Source organism: Manis pentadactyla, chromosome 3 (genome assembly GCF_030020395.1).
Source record: "Manis pentadactyla isolate mManPen7 chromosome 3, mManPen7.hap1, whole genome shotgun sequence".
NCBI lineage: Eukaryota > Metazoa > Chordata > Mammalia > Pholidota > Manidae > Manis > Manis pentadactyla.
The window spans coordinates 162,221,044-162,243,563 of NC_080021.1; the positions used below are offsets into that span (position 1 = coordinate 162,221,044).

Consider the following 22,520-nt stretch of genomic DNA (forward strand, 5'->3'; position numbering starts at 1 on the left):
CAGAGGCTTGAGGATGGGATCTACTTATAGGTGAAAATGACTTTTTCTGGATACTTAATGTGGATTTAGTTTCCAGAAATTCCACTCTGTATGAAATATGAAAAGAAGTTTGGAGACATGATAATCACCCTCTGTCTTCATCACCGCTTACCTTCTCCTAATTGCCCTCACTCAGCTCCTTTTCGGAAGAAGAATGGAATGTTACAGAAGATAAAATGACTTATGAAAATATTCAGTGTTATTAAGTGACTAGCACGTAGGTCATGGGTATTAAAATCACAATATCAAGGGCCACTTCTGTTTGCTGCATGCTTGCTTTGTACAGAAAGGCAAAAAGCCAGCTGCCTAACAGATATCCATCATCATCACAACCTTATGAGGGATACTAATATTCTCATCTTAAATAAGAGAGAACCAAGGCCATGAAGGGTGAAGTAACTGGTTCAGGGTCAAGGAACACAGCTACTAGTTGGCAGAGTCAAAATATGAACTTCGTTTTCCCTGACTTCTAAGATCTCTCCCAGCAATGGCTATTATAGCCCTAAAAGTACATACTTATTACTCTGGCTCTAAAGTCCCAACTTCATTTTAAAATCAAAACAAAACTCAAAAAGCAGTCTTTTTTTCCCTTAGTTATTGCTACAGTCTCTTTGAAGTTCAAAGCTTGCTTTGGGACTAGAGACACTTCAGGATGAACTGCTTCCTGAGAGCCTTGGGCTCCACCTGGGAGCAGGTGGGAAGACAATTTGGACAACGTCCAGTGATGGTTAATGGCCAATTTGTTATGGTGAACTTGTGTGAGAACAAGGATTGGGAAAAAAAACTAGAGTTACAGGAGACTCCCCCAAGATGGTCACAACTCCCAGAAGAGAAAATCCAAAGGCTCAATTATAGAAAATACAGAGTTTAACACTGGTAAGAAAAATGTTTGAAGTTAAAAAAAAAAAAAAAAGGTGGGTACAAGAACATTTGATAATTCCAAACAAAAATAAGCTTTGAAACCTGAGAATCTGGCTGCAGCTTGAGTGCTAAAACTATTGAAGTTCAGAATGAATAAAAGACTATAAACACGTTGACACACAGCCTGGTTTGGGACACATTTCTTCTAAGGTGAATTGCTATGTCTTGGTGTCCCAGTAGATTTGTTTACAAGATGCAGGACGGCAGCCAGCTGGGAAGGGACTGTATTTCATGTCTTACTTGGCAATGCTCGTCTTCAGTACAAAGAAAGCTAGCATCTCCTCAGATCGCCAACCAGCAGGCCCATCTTTACTATAAAAATTGTACCAGGCGTTTAGTCAGTAGGTACTTTAGAGTGAACTATGAGGGGTCTGCATTAAAATGTATTCAATTTGATAGTATCTAAAGATAATAGTCTGTTTTCTGAGAGAAAAGATCTGAGAATAAGGCTTTACTGGTGGTACATCAGGTGGGGATGCTGAGCGAGAAAAGCAGCTCTTTTTTACAGAGAGATACTCTTTGTTCCGTTTGCTCCTGTTGTTGGTAGTAACAATTTTGATCACAACAAAGAATTTCTGTGAACTGCAAATTTAGTCAGACACTGACCCAGACACATGTATTTGTTCTTCGTCTGCTGTGTGCCCAGTGGTGAGCTTGCTGCCATGGGGCCAACAGAATACAGAGAGGACGTAACCTGACCAGAAGAAGCTTATATTTGAACACAGGAAATGATTAGACTAAAAGAAAGGGCAACATGGTAAATGCTAATTGCACTGGTTTAAACTAGCAAGCTTTCTTTTTTATTTTTTTCTTTATTTTTATTTCACTGAATTTAGCAAAGCCCTAGGGATTTGACCAATGACAGGAATGGAAAGAGGTCAGGGTTTTATTGATTCTAAGACATATTTCTTTTACATTTAATACCTCTGGAATTGATATTCATATTTAAATTAATGGCATACATTTGATGAAATGACAGCTACTATGACTACTGAGTATGGTGATCCCAGACTCCGCTAAACATTCTGTATGTACTAGCTTATTTTTAATAAGTACTGTGATTACTTCCTTTGTGGAGCTGAAGAAAGTAAAATGCAAAGAGGTTCAGTCGTTTGCTTTAAGGTCACACAGCTTGAGCTGGGGGCCAAACTTAGGCAGCTGGACCCCGGGGTTTGTGCACTTAGCCACTCTGTCGTACTGCTCCCCCTGTAAGCTCAATGAGCAGAGGGCCCTAGTGGCAGGCAGAGGGATTTGGACCCTATCTGAAGCAGGAAAACTGCTATTTTCTTGAGGAAGTGAATAATGACTCCCCAAACCACACCCCCAATCCTATAGGAACAGGAAATTCCACTTTGGTATAGTGAATTTAGTCATTCATTTCCTCTGAAGGAAGCTAACTGGGTTTATCCATGCCAGGTATAAGAAGATTGTCACTGCTTTTTATTTCATGAAATCACTCATTTTTCTTATACCATAACACAAACCACCAAAATTGGTTTAATAAAAAAAACAAAAATTTTATCTCTTATGGCTCCTTAGTCAAAAATATTTGAAATTGGAAGTTTTTCCCTGGTCTACTCTATTCTTCAACTTTGCACATGAGATGAAAATAAATCTCTGTCATCCAACACTTTGTTGCTTCAGGAAAATAGAGGAGCCACTTCTATGAAATATCCAGTGCACTCAAAGCTGGCAGAACAGTCATGGGTGTGTGTGTGTGGTTTCTTGTTTGTGTCTATGTAATGCTCTAATGCATATCCACCCTCATGAGTTTACACATAGATTATAAACTCACTAAAAGCAGATATGACAAGTGGTTTTGAATTGCAAATGCTCATTTATAAAACATTTGGTAATGAAGGTTTTATGCCTATGAACATACTCTGGCACACATGGTCAAAACATCAAGTCTTTTCCTAGGGAAAATAAAAGTGTTTTCTTCTGTGGTCATTGTTTTGATGACAGACAATTTTGTCTCTTCTATGGGGAAATACATGTTTACCATTGGGAATGAAGAACTGTCTACAGAGAGAAGAAATGCATCCTTAGCATGTTAAAGGAAAACCCCTGGGTTTTCTCAGGGATAGTCTTGTAATACACATTAGTAACCATGTCATTTTGACAGAAGCTTTCAGTATGATGATTTAGCTGAAGACTTAGGTTTCTAGGCTCTCTAACCAGGGCATAGTAAGAAACACACAGTATAAGGTTTAGGTTTCTGGAATAGACCAGTTAAGGTACAGTGTTCTTCTAAGAACAAGAAAGGATGAATTTGTGACCTGGTTTAGTAACATACTAGGTGTGTAACCTTCCTCAATCTCTTGTTCTTACCTTTTAGGGGAGAGGGTTCTACTACATATTCCTGAGGTCTATTCCAGCTTTCTGAAGTTTCTACATGCCTTGGCCCTGTCTAAATATATGTTTTACTAGAGTGTCTCACTAGAGGCTAGAAGATTTCAGCCTTCTAGACAAAGGTGCCACATACATGCTTTATTAAAACAGAAGGACAGGTTACTGATATCTGGAATGTTTCAAATAAGAGGCTCATTGTCATCTGCATAGATATGAGATGAGAGAGTGTTGCCATGAGTACAGGAAGGAAATCTCAGTATACTGGCTGCTAAATGGTGGAGGACATATGAGCCTTGAGATCAAAGATAATGCACACCTCCATGGAGGGCAGCAAAGACATTGGGACTGGGCTTTGTGGTGGGAACAAAATAGGTCAGAGGTGTCCTTCCAGTAAGCCTTGTGTACCACAGTTTCTGGTTCCTCTCTGATCCAACAGAAAGACTGCTCTTTAGAGCAGTTGTAATATACACGTTGAAGATAATACTAAAAGAGAGGGACAGCAAATTTGAAACCAGCTGTTTGATAACTGTTCATGCCTCTGTAACCTGTCATGGCAGGATGGACTGTGGTCCAAAAGGTAATTTGTTAAGTCAGCTGTTAGAACTTGGAAGAACATTTGCTGTTGTAACTGTGTTTAAAAGGAGGTTATTACCTCAATTCAAGCCACCAACATATATAAAATCTGCCATACACCTGACGTGGAGTATGCGTTACAGGACGTGATTTCTGTGGGACACACAACCTGAGAACCTGACTGGGAGATAGTCTCACATCTTCTCTGACTTTGTAGCTTTTCTTGCTAGTGGCCACTGGGTTCCTTTGTGCTGGAGTCGTGATCACTAGGGGTGGAGTCAAGAGTGAATTAACTCTATTTATAGAGAAGAAGAGGCTTATCTATGTAACTAAGAAAGAAGGTTGTTTATGTACCATTTACTCACATTACAAAGGACAGTTGCGACCAATGTGCACAAGTCAGAGCATCTCTACTTCCAGCAGTGCTATTTGTATAGTTAGGTAATTCGAGCATGTGTGTTCTTAAACTAAGAACTGCTTTGTAATCACAATTGTTCTTTTTGCCCCCAGTTTCTCCCCATTATATACACTGGCGACAGGTAAACTTCCCCATAAACCCCCCTGCAAGTATGCTCTGAATTGTCAATATTCTGAAAAAACTTTTATCATGGGACTGATTGTACTTTATTACAATTTTTCATTAACATGTCTGCCTGTTTGATGAAAGAGTAAGTTACCTGAAGAGTAGGTATAGAAGGAACTTAATGAATACATTATTACTTTATTAATAAATGCATATAATTATCTCTCTACAAAATCCTTTCACTGGCTCTCCTAGTAAAAATAATGCAGACTTTTGGCTAGCATTTACTGAGCTCCTTATTTTATATATTTATACATACACACATGCACACCCATTGCACATGTGTCCTGAAGTTAATACACATATGCACCAACATTCCCTAATTCTCATAGCAGCACATTTTATGGATAAGAAATTATATGATTACATAACTGTGCAAGGTTACAGCCATGCAAAGTGTTCAAGTCAGAATACAAATGTCTGGGTTCAAAGCCCATGCACTTCCACCATTAACCACCCTGCTTGGCATGGGTGAATCTGGCACTGGAAGCTATTACAATTCTTGGCCCTCCTGCCCAGCTTCGTTTTGCCCAACTTTCCACCATCAGTAATTTGCTCCATCATAGCAAGGCTACTTAGTGCTCCACCCACCTCCACAGACACTTTATTAGGCAAAGATATCACCGTGGTCTCTTGTCAAAATGCAGATTCTTATTGAGTAGTTTTGGGTCCAGGAGTTTTGCATACAATTCTGCATTTCTAACAAGCTCCAGATTATGCCAGTGTTACTGGTCTGTAGTCCACACTGAGCATGAAAGTACTTTCCCTACAAGCTTTTGCCCCACCCTTGTGGTACAATGCTCCTCACTTCTATGCTCAATAGTTGCACCAACAGCACCACCTTTGCTCCAGTACCTTCCCCAGTCTTCATCTCCCTCTGACCTTTACTGAATCCAGGCAGCTTTCCAGCAGGACTACCAGGATCAGCACCTTGGTGGTGGTGCTCTTCTCGCTGTATGCCTGCATTTAACTTTGCCTGCTAGACATCCTGGATCTAGAGGTTTCTCATAACTTCTGTACTCCTCTCAGAACTTAGCATAGTGCTTTTCTGCAGTGGTGTATGGTGTATCATTATTGGTTCATCCCTCCAGCTCAGAAGCCCCCTCTCACAGTTGACTTCCCAAAATATATAAGAACTTACACAACTCAGTACAAAAAAAAAATCCTACTGAAAAAATGTGTGGAGGATTTGAATAGACATTTTTCCAAAGAAGACATACAGATGTCCGACAGGTACATGAAAAGATGCTCAACAGCGCTAATCATCAGGGAAATGGAAATCAAAATTACAATGAGATATCACCTCACACATGTTAGAACGGCTGTCATCAAAAAGGAGAAATCAGTGTTGGCAAGGATGTGGAGAGAAGGGAACCTTTGTGCACTCTTGGAGAGAATGTGAATTGGTGTAGCCACTGTGAAAAATAATATGAAGGTTTCTTAAAAAATTAAAAATAGAAGCATTATATGATCTAAAAATTCCACTTCTGGGTATATATCTGAAGGAAACAATATCAGTAACTCGAAGTGGTATCTGCACCCCTATATTCATTACAGTACTATTTACAATAGCCAAGATGTGGAAACAATCTAAGTGTCCATCGATGGATGAATGGATCAAGAAAATGCAGTATATATACAATGGGATATTATTCAGTCATAAAAAAAGAAAATTCTGGCATTTGCAACAACATGGATGGACCTTGAGGGTATTATGCTAAATGAAATAAGTCAGACATAGAAAAATTAAGTATTGTACAATCTCACTTACATGTGGAATCTAAAAAAAAACAAAAAAAAGTGAACTGATAGAAACAGACTGGTGGGTGCCAGAGTGGGGGTTGGGGGCTGGGGTAAGGGGTGATGGTCACCAAAGGATACAAACTTCTAGTAAGATTAGTAAGTCCTGGGGATATAATGTACAGCATGATGACTGTAGTCAACAATAGTCTGTATTATATTTGCAAGTTGCTAAAAGAGATCTTAAAAGTTCATATAAGAAAAACATCTGTAACTATGTGAAATGACAGAGGTTAACTAGACTTATTGTGATAATTATTACACATATACATATTTGTCAAATTATTATGTTGCATACCTTAAACAAATATAATGTTATAGGTCCATTAGGTCTCAATGAAATTGGGGAAAAATAATAAAATGGACATTCTTGGTTACTGCGGCTGACTTACTAAGCCAGTATTTCTAGTGTGGGGATCAGGAATCTGAATTTTAATTAGGTTCCAAGTGATCAATAGGCATTAGCTGAGAGTTCTTGTGGCAAGACCTACACATAGTTCTGAATCAGTCTAAAGATTCACCAGCCTAATGCCCTGGCTTTGCCAGTGATACTTACTTTGAGGACTTTGTTCCCTGAATTCTGGATGCCATCCTCAAATTCTGGCTATTTAAATTCTGGTAAAACTTTACAGTCTCCTATCAGAAAAATGAACACCTAAAGCATCTGTAAATACCTTCAAGATGCAGTTATACTAATTTCTCAGGTCCCTTCTTGCAGCTGTCACTGAATCCAGTGTCTGAGTCCAATTTCCTTTATAGGAAAGAAGCCCCTCATAGGGCCTAATAATGCTGCACTACAATTTAAACCTACTTTCTTCTATTCTGACTTCAGGATCAGTGCAAACAACTTTCATGCCTTTAGTTTTAGTCTTAGAATCAGAGTAACAGATTTAGCTTCATGCATCTTAAGTGGTCTGAGTAAACATTAACTCATCGGGATTGGGCCAAAATAATTAGATGCTTGGAAGCAATTTGACTTGGTCTTTTTTCTGTTTTCTTCACTGAAAACCAATAAAAAAAAAAACATCTATTCCAGTTTATATGGAAGATATTAAGTAAAAGAAAATATTTTCAAGTGCTTCTCTGTGGCCTAAAATATTATGTAGAGGTCTTTATCCTATTATCACAGATGAATACAACACTTAAATATCCCCTTCATGGCTGTTAAGGCACAGAAGAGTCAATTCATGCCCAGGGAGCTTTAATCACAGATCATCACCATGATAAACGGTAAAGAGTCAGTGCGGACTATCATGTCAACAGCTACTGGGGGAGTTTTTAATGGGAGCATTGCCAGCATGCAGTTCATAACTACTTTCAAGGAGCACTTCTGGTCTAATGGCTAAATGAGTATCATTAGAGTAACTTTACATGTAGCGTTGCTCAAGAAATCCATATTTAAAGGGGGCCAGTTATTGTAGTCAATGTATATAACTGAGGTTGCTTTAGTGAAGCAAATACTGTTAATGGTTTAAAGTAATACTGGTAGAGGGTGAATTAATGACTTATTAGCAGGTGGACCTACTAAAATTTTAATTTTTCGTGACTCATTGCATAAGTCATAATCATAAAGTTTTAAAGTGAGGCATGAAGAAATATCACATAGCTAAAGAATAAAAAGAATCATGAAAACAAAGAGTTGGAGAGGTAAAAAATTTCTGGTTGGTAAAAACTGATGCTCCACTAAGAATTTTTATGTTGCCCCAGGTGGCATTCATCATATGCCTTGTTTTCTTTCTTAAAACTTTATTTATAGTTGCAAGGCCAAATAAAAAACTATAGAAAACTGTTTTTAAGAATACTGCATTATTCAAAAATAGCCATTGTGACCAAGAAGAACAGGGAACAAATAAGAAGACCATTTGAGAAAATAGGACAATCCACAATCCAATCTGAATTTCTTAAAATTTAAAACGTTTTCCTAAATGTTTGAAACAGTATAAAGGAAAACATAACTTAACCAATGAGAAAAAAAAATCAAGCAAAATCTTCTTTGTGTTCTATTAAGTATTTGATGAAGATGAAAGACGTTGTATGCAAATTGAATAAAAGGCTATCTGGCTCTTGAGGGTGGAGGTGCCCGGGGCTTTGGCTCTGTCTTACTTAGCCAGCACAGTAATTTAAAATAATCAAAATTTGAAGATTTGCAGACTCCAGAAAAGTCCATGCAAATAATCCAGACTGCCACAGGCCCCATTGCTCCACATTCTCTTACATGGAACTTCTTCATATAGTAGGTACCCCTCTAGGCCCTTGAGGCTGGGGCTCCTCTCAGAGGCTCTCACTGACTGTGAAAGGGCAGTGGTGGTGGGCACTCCCATTGAAGTAAATCCCATTTACTTAATTACTTAATTTAAGACTCCCATTAAGTAAATCCGTACAAACTATGGTGGTATTTGGACTGCTCAGGTACCCAACAACCTTTTGTTCAACATAACTACAAGATTTTACTTGTACACGTTAATCTTGTGCTAAGTTTAACTTGGCTTGAAAGAATAATGATGGTTTCTTGAATTCGTGAATTGTTTTTACTGTGGGTCCCTGCTGCTGGGAAATACCAGAAATACCCAGTTTTACAACTCTCCCCTTGATAAATGCCACAATATCCAAATATATGCATACATACATGTACACACACACACACACACATACACACACAAAGACTTTTCATTCACTTTCAATAATTCACACAGAACCTTTAAGGCTGCTAGAATTTTAAGATACTATTCAGTTCATCATTGCTTCAAAAATGCAATTTTCTTGGAATACATTATAGCAATATTGGGAACATAGTATGAGGATGTTAGGATTAAAATCTTAATAATAGCTCTAGTAAGACTGTAGGGTAAAATCACGTATATGTACTTAATAATTTTAACATTTTCAAGCCATGTAAAACTGAGTGCTGAGAAATCTATTTATTCCCTGTAATTTCCCCTTTTCAGTGAGGATTCTCACCATGAATCAGTGCATCTGGCACCCTTTTGGTATATTGGGAATCTTATTAATTCAATATGTCCTATGAACTTAAAATTCCCAAAGTCAAATCAACCTCATTAAATAACAATGGACAGATGTAAGCTATACAACAGCTTTTAAAAGTGCAGCTACTATATTGATTATACAGATACTTTCAAGTTGCCTATTTGTTATAAACTTTTATATCAGACTCTGAGCCATATTTAAAAGAAAACACTGATGAAGTTAGTTGTTAAGAATATATAGTCACGAAGAAAAGGGGGACAACTCTTAAAATTACTGTCAAGTATAAACACACTGAGTTACCTCATATTCCTGGGAAAACTTCAAGTTGTCATTTGCTTTCAACCTTTCAATATGATCTGCAAGTTCCAAGATTGGTATTGGAGGATGGCTAGCCATACCTATTAAAAGGAAAGAAGAAACACATCTGAAAACAAATGAAAAGGATGCTAACTATTCCGAAATATAGAGAATACGATAGTTAGAAATGGCCTGAAGATATGTGAGTAGTCGAGATGTTTAAGGTGAGGAAGCAGGCAGATAGTTTGGTTACTCAAAGCAGGACATGCTCTGGAAGGATGAATTTTGGAGCCAAATGAAAAGTCACCAAGCATAATCCCCAAACTAACACTCCTAGTGTAAAAGAAAGCGTTACTGTGCTATGATCAATGCGGTTAGCTAGTGGAGCACGCTGACAGTCAGGCTTGATGTCAACTTCTGCTTTGAGTAATGACTGTTATGTCATTTCAAACTCCTTCTCCTGCACTGTGTGAAATGGAAATTGTGTGGAATTAAATGGTGTAAAGTGAACTAAGAAAACAGGCACTGAGAAAGGCCTAAAAGGGAAATAGTAAGAGCTTGATAGAAAACATAAAGTGACTTATGCATAATCAAGGAAAACTAACTTGAAGAATGAAGGTTACCAGGGTAACCGGAATCATCTGAACCTGCAAAGGAAATGATGGTGTAAATAAAATAAATTAGAACAAATTTTTTTTAAAAAATGAAATGGATAGTCTGATATACTTTTTAAAGTGACTACTACAAATGATGCAAGCTTTTACAGGATTCACTACACACTGTGACTAGATTAAGATCGCTTTAATATTTCACAAACCTATAGGTGACTGACGTTCACATGCAAACATGGACACAAAGAATGACATGCAGCACAGCTCACAGACAATAATCACTGGTAACAAAATCAGACACCAAACTGAGTTTCAGAAATGTTTCCACTAGTAGCAGATTGTAGGGATTGGGGTTGCAGCCTTCTCCTGGCGTTTAGAAATGGCCACACTAACAGCTTTGTGGTGTTTTGCCCCAGGTCCCCGTTACTGAACCCCCAGCAAACCTACAATCTACTTCAGGTGTAAACATCTTTGTCCAGTAATGGGAAATGAAAGCAGGAGAATGAGCAAATGGTGGAAGGACAGGGAGGAAAAGAGGGTGAAAAAAGAAAGAAAGCGGTGATGGGGGGGGTGACACATCTTAGTTCAGTCTGCCAGCTGAAGATATTTTTGTTTCACACATTGTTAAAAACCATCCACCACTAATTTTGGTGATTCCTGTGTCTTTCCAGTGTTTTCTCACTTTTCACATGATTTGTTCTTTCTTTCTTTTTGATTAATTTTTCAAGAGTTCCCTGAGAGAGCACTGCCCTTGTCTTTCAGGTACAGATTCCATCTGGCTATAGGAATGTGAGCTAGCATGCCCCCAGAGAGGTCTCTGAAGTAGAGAAAGAATGACAGGGGGACTCAAGTTGGAAGCCACGTCAACACTCCGCTGGTCCTGGGTCTCTGGAGGGTGTTAGGCTGTGGAATGGTGACCATGTGATCACTCCATGGGCATTTCTGAAATACGCCAATATTGAAAGTCATCCAGTAAGTTTCTTTATCTCAAATGCCAAATGATTAATGGTTCTGGTAGGTTAAGTAAAAAAACTATTTTGCTTCTTCCAGGCAATGATTTTAGCACAGTGCTGCAATATGTGATATTTTAGCATTCGTGGCTATGAAGGTCTGCTTTCAGTCGGCTAAAATCTTAATGGAAGATCCAATAAAAATGCGTTGGCTTGGAAGTAGAAACTCTGCTGTGGACTTAATTATGCATTTGGACCAAAATCTTGAAGCCCATTTCTGGAGGTTTTCCTATAGATGGTAGAATTGAACTAATTTACATTCTGTGGAGGGAATGGGTGGGTGACCATGGTCTAATAAAGCGATCTTATCCAGATGAGTCACCCCCAATGACAAGAATAGAAATGCAAAGCACAAGAGACTCTAGGTGCACCTGGAAATGGAAATGGAATGATGTGGACATCCATTACACTGCTTTAACAGAGAAAATAACAGAGACAAAGATGTTTAGACCTTTTCGAGCGAATCGTGGGAGGGAGTTATTATCATATATGGACTGAGTGGTGGTTTGGCTAGAGAGGGAGGACACAGAGCCAACCAGTGAGGCGTAGGGGACTGAATTACTGCTCAAAGCTGCAAAAAGTAAAGCCAGTTGGAGATGGGAAAAGTATTAGTATAACAGCAGCAGAAAACTGTAATCATCAACTAAAGTTGAGACCCACATAGTCACTTCAGGCATGCACTGGCAAATGGTCTGGAATTGTTACTTTGGAAGCTAACTGAGAAATCCAATCAAACCTGCTCTGACCCATTATTTTCTAAATCAGGATATATGTGTATCACGTGCAAACATACCACAGCATTTAAGAATCATTACTTAAGACCTGTCAGTATGTAAAACATTGCACCAAAGTTCTAGGAACAGTAAAATAGCAGAATGGGTATTTCACAGAAAAGGGGTAGAACTTGTGAGCATCTGATGTTATAGGAGAAGGAAACCTGGACTAGAATACTGGGTGTTGAGTTCTACTTCTAGTTCTGCCATCTACTAGTAGGGACAAATCACTTGTCATCAAGCACCCCAATTTCTTTATCTGTAAAACAAAAATGGGGACCTAGATAAATTCTGGAGTCACTTCATTCTAACTCACGTATACCTCATGTAGGTAGGATTTCAGAACATATGGAACCACAAAGAGTCTCTCGGAGGTATTTTATAGGTAAAGGTTCTAAAAGTTATTACATATTTTCTTTGATGGGTGGGGAAGATTAACTTTCTACAAAATAAAAAATTTATGTAGTTGGATTGTCAACTTTCTGAATTATTTAATACCATTTTCTTTAGCTAACCTAAAAGTGCATTACAATGTTATGTCATGTATTTGAAATAAACAACATAAAAATTAGGCTGAGGCATAAAACTGGGGTGAAACTCCTCTAAAATGAAACTCATTAGCTTATACCAGAAAATAATCACCACGGATCTAGTGAAATATACTGTTATATAATTCCCCCCAAATGTCTCCAGTGTCCAATGTGGAAAAAAAATTATATGGTATAATCAAGCATATTAGAATCTGAGTGAAAAAGCAGACACTAAGAAAACTATGAGGTTGACCTCACTCTGGGATGTTTTCAGTCTTCTCTCTGGCAACCTGGCTACTGCTCACAGTCTACAAACCAGTGCTTTTATTAGACAAGTGTTTTCACATTAGTATCATTTGAGGGTCTTTCAAATTCCTTCTTTCCAGGCTGCACATCAGATCAATTAAGTCAGAATCTCTAGGTGTGGGAAGCAGGCATTGATATTTTTAAAATTCTCCAATAATGGCTCTCAGTCTTATGGGAATTCCATTTATTTATCTTCTCCATTGAAAAATCATAGCAGGGTTTATGAGAATGGGATCAGCTTTCTCCGAGTGATACCTCTGAATCCGCTCTGACTGTGCAGTAGCTAGCGTTGGTACTTTAGCTATTATGAGCAGCAAAGGACTTGAAGTGTGGCTCACAGCTGATGAGGACTTGCCAGGGTCATGGCCTCATCAGTTCAAAGCTACAAATGCACAACATAAATGCATTTTAAAGGCACACATTGAATGTGAGCACAGTTTTCATTTTGAAGCTACGATGTCCATGCTATACACTGTCCACGTGAAAAATGACAGATTTCACCACTGAAACTGCCTTGGGTTGGAGGAGAAAACACAAGGGCTACTTTTAATAGTGCACATGTTTGCGATAGCAGTATCATGGTGGCTTCCTTAGAAGAAGTAAAACTTTAAAATCATGGCACTTTAAGTGGAGAGGTACCTTAGAGATTACTTAGTCCACATTTTCATTTTATACAAGAGGACTCTGAAGTACAGAGAAGTGAAATGACTTGCGTATTTTAGCCCATCTAGTAAATAAAATCTTAAGTGGTTTTGGCATCTTTCTACCATATTATTTCTAGAATGTCAGTTATGGTCTTCTAAAGCAGGAAACAAAGCTTCTGGTGGCCAAAGGGGCCCTGGAGGTAAGGGAGCTGACTGAGGATGACACTACTGCATTGGGAACCCTTCCACAAAGAAACGTGCTCTCTGTGCAACAAGCAGCTTTCTAGGCTCTCTTTCGTTTCCCTTCTCTCAATGGGGGTTCAAGAAAGAGAAATATTTCTCTGTATAATGAAAAATAACAAGTATGAGACAAACGCAACTAACATCGAGTCTCAACGGCAGGGTCGCCTGTAGGGTTGCTGTGGGCCATGGAGAACTTCTAGAAGGGCAAAACTGTTCGGCTCTTGCAGCATCTTCCAAGGGATACTGCAGAGCCAAGAAGTAAGACATTTCAGGTTCTTCATAGCCACTGAAAACTCGGAGTATTATGTGACATTTCTTAGTTTTTACTGCTGCTTCAAAATTTTATTGAAACCTGGCAGGCATCAAAGAAAAGATATTTGCAGCCCACGTTGGGCTAATTGGATGGTGATGTCTGTTTCAAAAGAGTAAAATGTTCTTTCTTTATGTGAATTAAAATCCTAGAAGGGAGAGTGACGGACAGTATGCTTGCATCCCCAGGCAACGGGCTAGACACCAAGTGTTGTGTGTGGGGGTGTGACAATGTCTACTTCTCGTGTGAGAGGAACCCCTTCTCATCTTCCAGGGGGTTCATCTATCTTCCCCTCCCCTCTCCCACTAATTTTGCTGAGTAGGAAATTGAAGCTCAGAGGCATAAAAGGACTTGATCAAGGTGATAATTTTCAGTAAAACTATGAATAAACAGTGGCCTTGATCCCAGATTGTGTCACTTCTTATTTAGGGCTATTCTCATTATGCCATTCTATCCTGTAAATCATTTAATACCTGGGAAGGTGGTGCCATGGACATAAATATGGACTCAAGAGACTATCTGGGCTCTTTATGCAGTAATAACAGAGACCACAAGCCATCCTAAACTTGAAAAATTGTGTCAATATTTCAACAGCTTCATTTAGAAGGTACATATATTTTAGTGGTAGGGAAGCAGTGAAGGGTGCTTATACGTTGTGTTTTCCAGTTACTTCTCATTAAAATACTGTGAGCTTCCATGAAAACATGAACTAAAGGGATACATTCAAAATGTTAGAAGTAGTAGTGCTACCTGGCAGAAGACTGTTTTTTAAAAACCCTAATTTACAATGCTTCTGCTTTTCAAACGGTCTATTTTACTAAGCTGCTGATCTAATCAATAATGTGATTCAAATGACTTTTTTTATCTATAGAGAAATGTTTGTCAAATCCTTACCTTATTTTTGCACATTTTTTTAATGAATTAAATTCCAATAGGCACTTTACAACTTTACAACTACTTTGCCAAGTAGAGGAAAATTCATTCGTTCATCAGATCAATGACTGCAGCTCTGCCAAAAGGGTACTTAACTGAATTAACAGCCACAGAGAGAAACCTAGTTTGTAAAATATTGGTCAGATTTTAACATAATTTAACTATGTAGAATACCCTGAGATAGAAATACTCTATATTTTTATGATTTGTCTCACAAATGGGTGAAGAGTTAAAGACAAGAGAAACCATTGATTTATAAGGCTTAACTGCTTCTTGGCAAAACAATAAGACAATTTGACTTAATCTATGACTAACATCATCAGTTAGGGAAAGATGTTCCAGAAGTGCTTCCTCAAGTAAGCACTGGATGGCATCATTAAAATTCATTTTTTAGGTGAGATTTCTCAAAACAGAAAATTCAAACAACCCCGTGTTTATTTATATCAGAAATTTACTTTATAGATTCAGCAAAACAAGATTTTTGAAATATAAAATACAAAAACACATCTGGTGTTCTTACCCCAGGTTATATACTTAAGATTTTACCATACAAAGTAAAACACTGAGATAAGAAAGTATATATAATGGATCTTATAACATCTCTTATGGTAACAGATGCTAACTACACTACTTATTTCATAATGTATATAATTTCACAGTGAGCATTTCATAATATATGTCATTGTCAAATAACTCTGTTGAATACCTGAAACCAGTATTGCATAACAGCTATATTTTAAATTAAAAATAAATAAAAATGGGTCTTGTTAGCATTGATACAATTAATAGCACTAATGAATCAGAAGAGATGCCTCAAAAGCTTTCAAAGCCCATTCAGCTGCTGTGCAGACATTTCTGCTGCAGATACTGCTATTTCTGATAGGTTAACTTTTCACCAGTTTGTTTTTGCTTTTCACAGCCTATCAATCACCTACCATCCTACGATGCTTAAGGGCAAGACATACTAAGGTCATCCACAGAATGAAAACGATCATCAATTTTTAAATCTTTTTTCCTAAAGGGTGCAAGCATAAACCCTAGACTTCTGTTTTTGTTTGGAGGGTTTTGGCGGGGGGGGCGGCGGATAGGGTAGGTTGAAAGAGGGATGTGTGCCAGGGGTACAGATACTGAAAGAAAGAATTTTTCAGGACACAAAAAAGGAAATTTCTGATGGAAACTGACAAGTCAACCAAAGAGGTGGGGGGAGAAAGAATTTTGCGGACACAGAGAAGGGTGGCAACTTGTATACTACATGATGCTATTAGTTACATGTTCCCTTACAACTGGTTTGTATTAGCAAGTTTATTTATCTGAGATACTGAACTTCCAAATTTGCTTTGTTTGGAAAAAGTAGATATATGAAGACATAGCAGTATTTTCTTATACATCACCACCTTTGACATTATATTTACCTTAGTCATTTTGTCGAATTCTAGAGGCCATGGCCAGTGGGGCTACACTGTAAATGAAGGCTTTTTACAATATTCAAAAAGAGAATAATCTATAAAACGTGGCAGTCTCTAACAAAATGGTAAATGGGCCTAGCCTAGGACCTTCCAATCACACTTCTAGGTGTATAACATTCAGACATAGCAACAAAGATGTGAAAGATCTGGGCTTAATATTACTTATTACAATACTATTTGTAAGAGCAAAACATGGAAATAGCCTCCATTATTAAAGAATAAGTCACCACATTTTGTGACATCTGTAGAACAGAATTACATAAATGCCATCAGCTGTTAAAAACGAGGTAAACAACACACTAACCTGGAAAAATGTTTATTTTTTATATAGATATTTAAATGTTAAAATAGGAAATTGAATGTATGTGCATCTCTCTCTGTACCTGCTATTTGTTTTATCATTTAAAGAGTAGTATATACATATAAAGAAGTCCAGAAATACGCGTGAAATTGTAAATGCTAGACATTTCAGGAGGGTAAATTTAGAGTGGTGACAGGAAATCTTTTACTTTTATTTTAAATATGTTAAATAAAAGAGAAAAGGAAGAAAAGAAAAGATGTGGTGGCATAAATAATAATTTCCATTTCCTAAAAGTGTTTTTTCCTTTTCCAACTTTTGAAAAATTTCAAACATACAAACTGTGTAAGTAATATAATGAATACCTGTGTAGCCACAACCTATCTACAAAAAATTGCTAACAAACTTATTTTGTATTTGACAAAATTTCCCTAATAAGCATGTTTTGCTTTTATAATTAAGAACAAGAAATACTGATGGGAGGTTATAAAATGACTAGGAAAATTTCTAAAAAGAAAAGCTCTCCACCCAACCTAGGCTAATGGACACAGTTCACTTTTACGCAATGTGCAGTGCATCTATCAATCCATCCTAACATATACCCAGTTATTGCTATTCACAAAGATGTGTGCAGTTCAATACAGGTTTCTTTTAAAATCATCTTTTATAAGTGTGTATTCTCTTCCTTTCCTCCACAGATCTCAAAAACTTGTAAAATATGATCAGCATTTAGTAATTCTAGCAAATTCTTCTACATCTCCTCTCTCGACTTTACTCATTTTGCCCATTTTATTCCATTATCCATTTGAACAGGTAAGTCTAACTGTAGCTAAATGATATGTTCTTACACACTTAGGTCCCTATTTTACTTTTGTAGGCCATGGGTGATACAAGTAATACCACATTAATTACATGTTCCATACTAGTTCTGATACAGTACACCAACAACTGGTGACTTATTGATTCGGTAGTTCAGGTTCTAACTACAATCTAGCTGTATGCTGCCATCTGACTTTCAGCAGACAGAAAAACAGGCAATACCTACAAGCAGAGAGGTACCTGCTCCCACTTGAGAAGGTGTGAGCCTTCCTCACCCTGTTCAGATGCTTGAATAGAGCATTTCACTAACAAAGTAACTTGATTGTCATCCACAATTCAGAATGTGTGCTGAAGCAATGTTCTCTCCACATTCCCCCACCTTGCAGAAACCTGGAAACAACAGGTTTCTTTGTCTTCACTGTGTGCCTTAACAGAGAGACAGTGGGCAAAATTCTGACATTCCCTTTTTCCTGACCCAGAGGCAGGTTATGTTTGTGGTCCTGTGGTTAAGGATATGGTTCTCTGAAGTCCTTAAACTATCAGAATACTGTATTTCTCTGAAGTTGGGATGCATATTTCCATATCTTGAATATGAGGTAGAATGGAGGTAAAAAAAAAAAGTCAGCCTCCTTAAAACTAGAACCCCAACAAGAATAAATTAGAAGTAAATAGGTTTTTCACTTCACACGATGATTTTTTAAAAGTAGGACTTAGAGAATCCATGAACTAAGCAAGGTGCTTCCTTTGTCTTCTGAAATATCCACTGAATTTCAAATGGTAATGCTTGTTTGGAATTTTATCATCCACAATAGACCTATCTTAAGTAAAAATCAATTTTCTTTCATGAAAAGGTTCTGTTCTAGGGGCTGATTATATAAATCACAGGTTTCTGATTTCATTGGAAGTCATTTGTTTGAAGGGAAGATGAGGATGGTTAATTCCCTTCTCATGAATACCATTAATAAATATTGTCAAGTTTTATCGTGTTTGTGGATACATAACTATACATTCAGAGGTATAAAGTATATAAAAGCACATTTCAGATAGCAGAAGGTAAAGGGCTTAAAATCCAAAAATTAAGTAGAGTCGTATCATCTACTGTGCCACACATACTAAAACCTCATTTTATTTCATCATCCAGGAAAATTCTTGACTATTTGTGAACAGGAGGAGAAGAAAAAGCACAAAAAGGTTCTTGGTTAACAATTCCACCTTCTGCTCTCACCCTATTGGCAAGTAATTTAGGTAATTCATAGCCACTGGCTAGAATCCATACTGGCTGAAGCAAATGGTCGCATTTCTGTGATTTTCACATTAATGGCTGAGTCTATTTTCTTTGTAAACTGGTCAAATTTTCAGGACAGCAGGCCACATCATAGATCTTGGGAGGCAAACAGACTACTTCAACAAATCAAGCTTAAGCAGACTGCTTACCTGAGCTAAGGGACATAACATAATGCTTCCTCAGGAACTGACATGCGGGAATTTTAGAACAATTTCCCCTGTTCTATCCTCTTCCTCTACTAAATCTCCTCTCCTTCTTTACTCATTTTCTTCACTTTATTCCATGGTCCATTTGAGAAAATAAGTCAAACCTTAGTTAAATTATACCTTCTTATAAACTCGGGCCCCCATCTTAATTTTGAAGGCTATTGGTGATACAAGCAATGCCACTTTAATTGCCACGTTTCTTCTCCTTTCCAGTCACTTGCATGGAATTTAACAGGTTCTCTCTATAGGTGGATTTAACATTCCCACATACATTGGGAAAATTAGGTTCTTAATAGAATTCTTGGCTTTGACCATATTTACAAAATGATCGAGTAAGTACCTGAAGTACTTGAAGATGGCAGTCTCTTGGTTTAAAGCATTTCTATTCTGTTGCTTGTAGTCACCGAAATTCTGCTGATAATCCTGTCTACACAGTTCCCATTCATGCTCCCATTTACACCTGGTGGCATTCTCTATGGTGCTGGAGGAGGTAAAGGCTAGCCCTCCTAATGGCTCTCTTTTTTGGGGGCTACTTTTGCCTTCTACTCAACTTTATACTATGCATCTGTCTCTTGGGAGACCAAGGCTGTTTCCACTATGGATCACATTCTACATAGAAGCATAGGAGGTGGGGGCAGTGCCAAGCAGCAAGGCCCTGAGAAACATAATCATTTCCTTCATTTTCACAATGTGCTGCTCTTGTGGAGGGTGATGTGGTAATATATGCAAGGAATCATGTACAGATCATTTCTGTGGCTTTCAGGTCCTCTCTACACTGGTTTAGCCCAAGTGAAAAGTATGTAAATTCCTGGGTGCATTATTAAGAATTTGCCTGTAGCCTGGAGAAGGCAGCACACTACTATTTCAAACAGTGTTGAACCAAGAAGGTTTATGATAGGAACTTGGTTCCTATAAAGGTGCCTTAATGGAGCATCTAGAGGGGGACTCAGCAGGGACCACTCAGGGGCCTCCCTGGAGTCTGGAGGACTGCACAACTGTGTTCAATCATCACGCACTCTGTCAGGACCTACACTTATGAGCTTTTTAAAAAAGTATACATACAGGAGATTTTTGGCTACACAAACTTTGACTTCATGTTTTATGCTGATGGTGGTATACCTTTGCTTTTTAAAAAGCGGTTTTCAAAGAGTCTAACCTTGTTTGAGATAGAATTGTAAAAAAGAACCTATATGTATGACGATTTGCATAGTTACTTTGAAAACATCATTTTTTTCAACTGAATTGTCTCTAGATACCACGATATATCTACATGTAAAAGACAATATGCTAAATACAATAAATTGTGTATCTTCAACTCAAACTCACACACAGGTAATTTAATCTGTGGTATGTCCTACTGTGAGCTGGGATATCCATTGGACACAAAGAAACCTTGCCCACAATTTGGGGTACAATAATGTAACCAGATTTTAATCAAACACATTCTTAGATCAGCTCCATATTTGCTCATTAGCATTAGGTATTAAGACAGTGCCCCTCAGTTTTATGTTTTTAGCTCTTTTCACTATTTCTGTTTTGCCATTCATTTGGTATAAACAAGAATAATTTGCAAGAAAGCAAAATAGCCTTGAATTTAAAAAAACTACAAAAAGTGCCTCTCGGCAGGAATATGTTTTCCTCTGTTGAAGCACTTGATGTTCTTTATTTAAGAAGCAAGCATATTTTTCTTCCTCAGTCACTTTATGTCTCTACAGTAAGAAATCTAAATTGGCCAGTGAGATTTAGTATACATAATATTTAAAAAGATAAATATCTTTGCTTCATTTCACTTCTCTTCCTTTCACCCACCCTCTTTCTTTCAGAGTAAAATAGATACAAATTAATAGGAAAATGCAGAATAAATATATTCTTTCCTAATGGGATAAATGAGGTAACATTCATCCATCTAGCCATTCATTCACTTGAAAAGATGAAAAACTGAATTCCTTCCAGATAGGTCTCATTGAAATAATAAACTGCATTAAGCTCATAAAAATGATAGATATGCTTACAAGACTATAGCTTTCCCAAAGTTTGGAAGACCACATTTTCTTATCTATTCTCCACCCACCTCAGATTTGCACAAAAAACTTAATCTCCTTTCAAGACTTATGTTTCTGTGAGTCTCAATAAGATTCAAATAAAAGAACAGGATAAACAAAATTGTTCTAAACCAAGCGACATACTCCTTTCTTGAGGCAAGATCACCTGGGCTATAAAACTTTCAGTAAAGACCGTACTGTGGACAAGAGGAGGCCTGCCTCTTACCTGGTGTTTGAAAATTAAGGCGTCTCAGTTCGACTGGGTCTGTTGGATGGTGTGAAGGGACCTCCTTACTGTTTGGGATGCTGCTCTTTCTAGAGTTGGATTCTGCCCTCTTCCTATAGGGTGAAGAAAAAAATTTAAGAGTAAAACAAAAACACAATCAAAACAGACTTAGGAGGCAGAAAGCCAGGTGCCCCCCCACCCGTCCGACTTCCACAGCTTTTCCGTGGGTGGCTCTGTGGCCCTGTTCAGGCTGCTCTCTCCTCTCTCTGACTATAGTGTTTGCTCAGGTCCAAAATTTTTGTTTAAGGGGTGATCTCAAAGCCCTCCTTAAGTTTGAGGATTAAATAATTCAGACTGTGCCTCAGGTATTGATGGGATGCGCTGGAATCCTCGTTCAGCAGCCTCCCCTTCTCCACTGGGAGGAACAGGGTAGCGCTGCCCGAACAGCCCACGCCAAGGTCGCTGCGACCATAGAGAAGAGCTCTGAGACTCCTAAGCCTTAAACTCAACAGCTCGCTCGGCCCCATGCCCTCCCCTCCCCAGGAATATCAACGGGTGGCCCCGCAGTGGGCCTGCATGAGATCCTCCCACGAGGCAGATCAATGTAGTAAGTGCGTTTCTGAGCTACCAAGTCGGTCTAAGGCCTGGAAGAACTGAAGCCACACAGGACCAACATCCCCTTTCTCTTCCAAATTCCAAGGAGACAATAGTGTTGGCTGTTGGTGGTGTTAAGCTAACTGTGATTCCTATTTTGGTTAAGAGGTCAATCACAGAAAGATGAGAGAAAAAGTAATTTCACCTAGTAGTAGTTCTGCTTTCCCGAAGACCAAGGCCTAGGAACTAGTAACAGTACACTTTTATAAGTGATTCTTCACACAATTCTTTTTACCTTTGTTGTAATGCATTATCTACCAGTTTTATTAAGTTTCCTTGTTTAAGGTATCATGATGCAATGTTAACAAATTTCTATGCAAGGAATTTTTTTGTAAGATTTCTTCATCAATTCTTCTTTTCAAATAATCAAAGAGTGGTATCTAGCTATTTCCTTTCATGTTGAATTAGAATAAAGCTCATTTAACAAATGCCTTTTCAAACAGTGCTTTATTCCAAATACTGATTCCAGCAGTCTCCGGGCTGGAGGCATAATCCCAGGGTCTCACCCCTGTTCAAATCAAAGGCATTCTTATTTGAGGAAGGGGTACAGTGGTGTGTAGGAACTCTTTCTTTCTGAGGTGACTGTGGTACAGTTCATTAGTGTTGCTGTGGCA

General features: G+C 38.0%; 1 protein-coding gene across 26 annotated transcripts in view; it reads right to left on the minus strand.

Moving 5' to 3' along the window:
* PTPRD (protein tyrosine phosphatase receptor type D) overlaps positions 1-22,520 on the minus strand; it is a 1,529,902-nt gene that overhangs the window by 95,159 nt on the left and 1,412,223 nt on the right. For 16 of the 26 annotated variants that reach the window (XM_057498672.1, XM_057498671.1, XM_057498666.1 and 13 more), the window contains 3 exons: positions 21,253-21,365; positions 10,156-10,197; positions 9,554-9,651 (listed from right to left, as the gene is read on the minus strand). In XM_057498672.1, coding sequence (XP_057354655.1) covers positions 9,554-9,651; positions 10,156-10,197; positions 21,253-21,365 — 253 coding nt within the window. The remainder of the gene's footprint in view (positions 1-9,553; positions 9,652-10,155; positions 10,198-21,252; positions 21,366-22,520) is intronic. The other 10 variants (XM_057498670.1, XM_057498668.1, XM_057498673.1 and 7 more) reach the window with 1 other exon arrangement.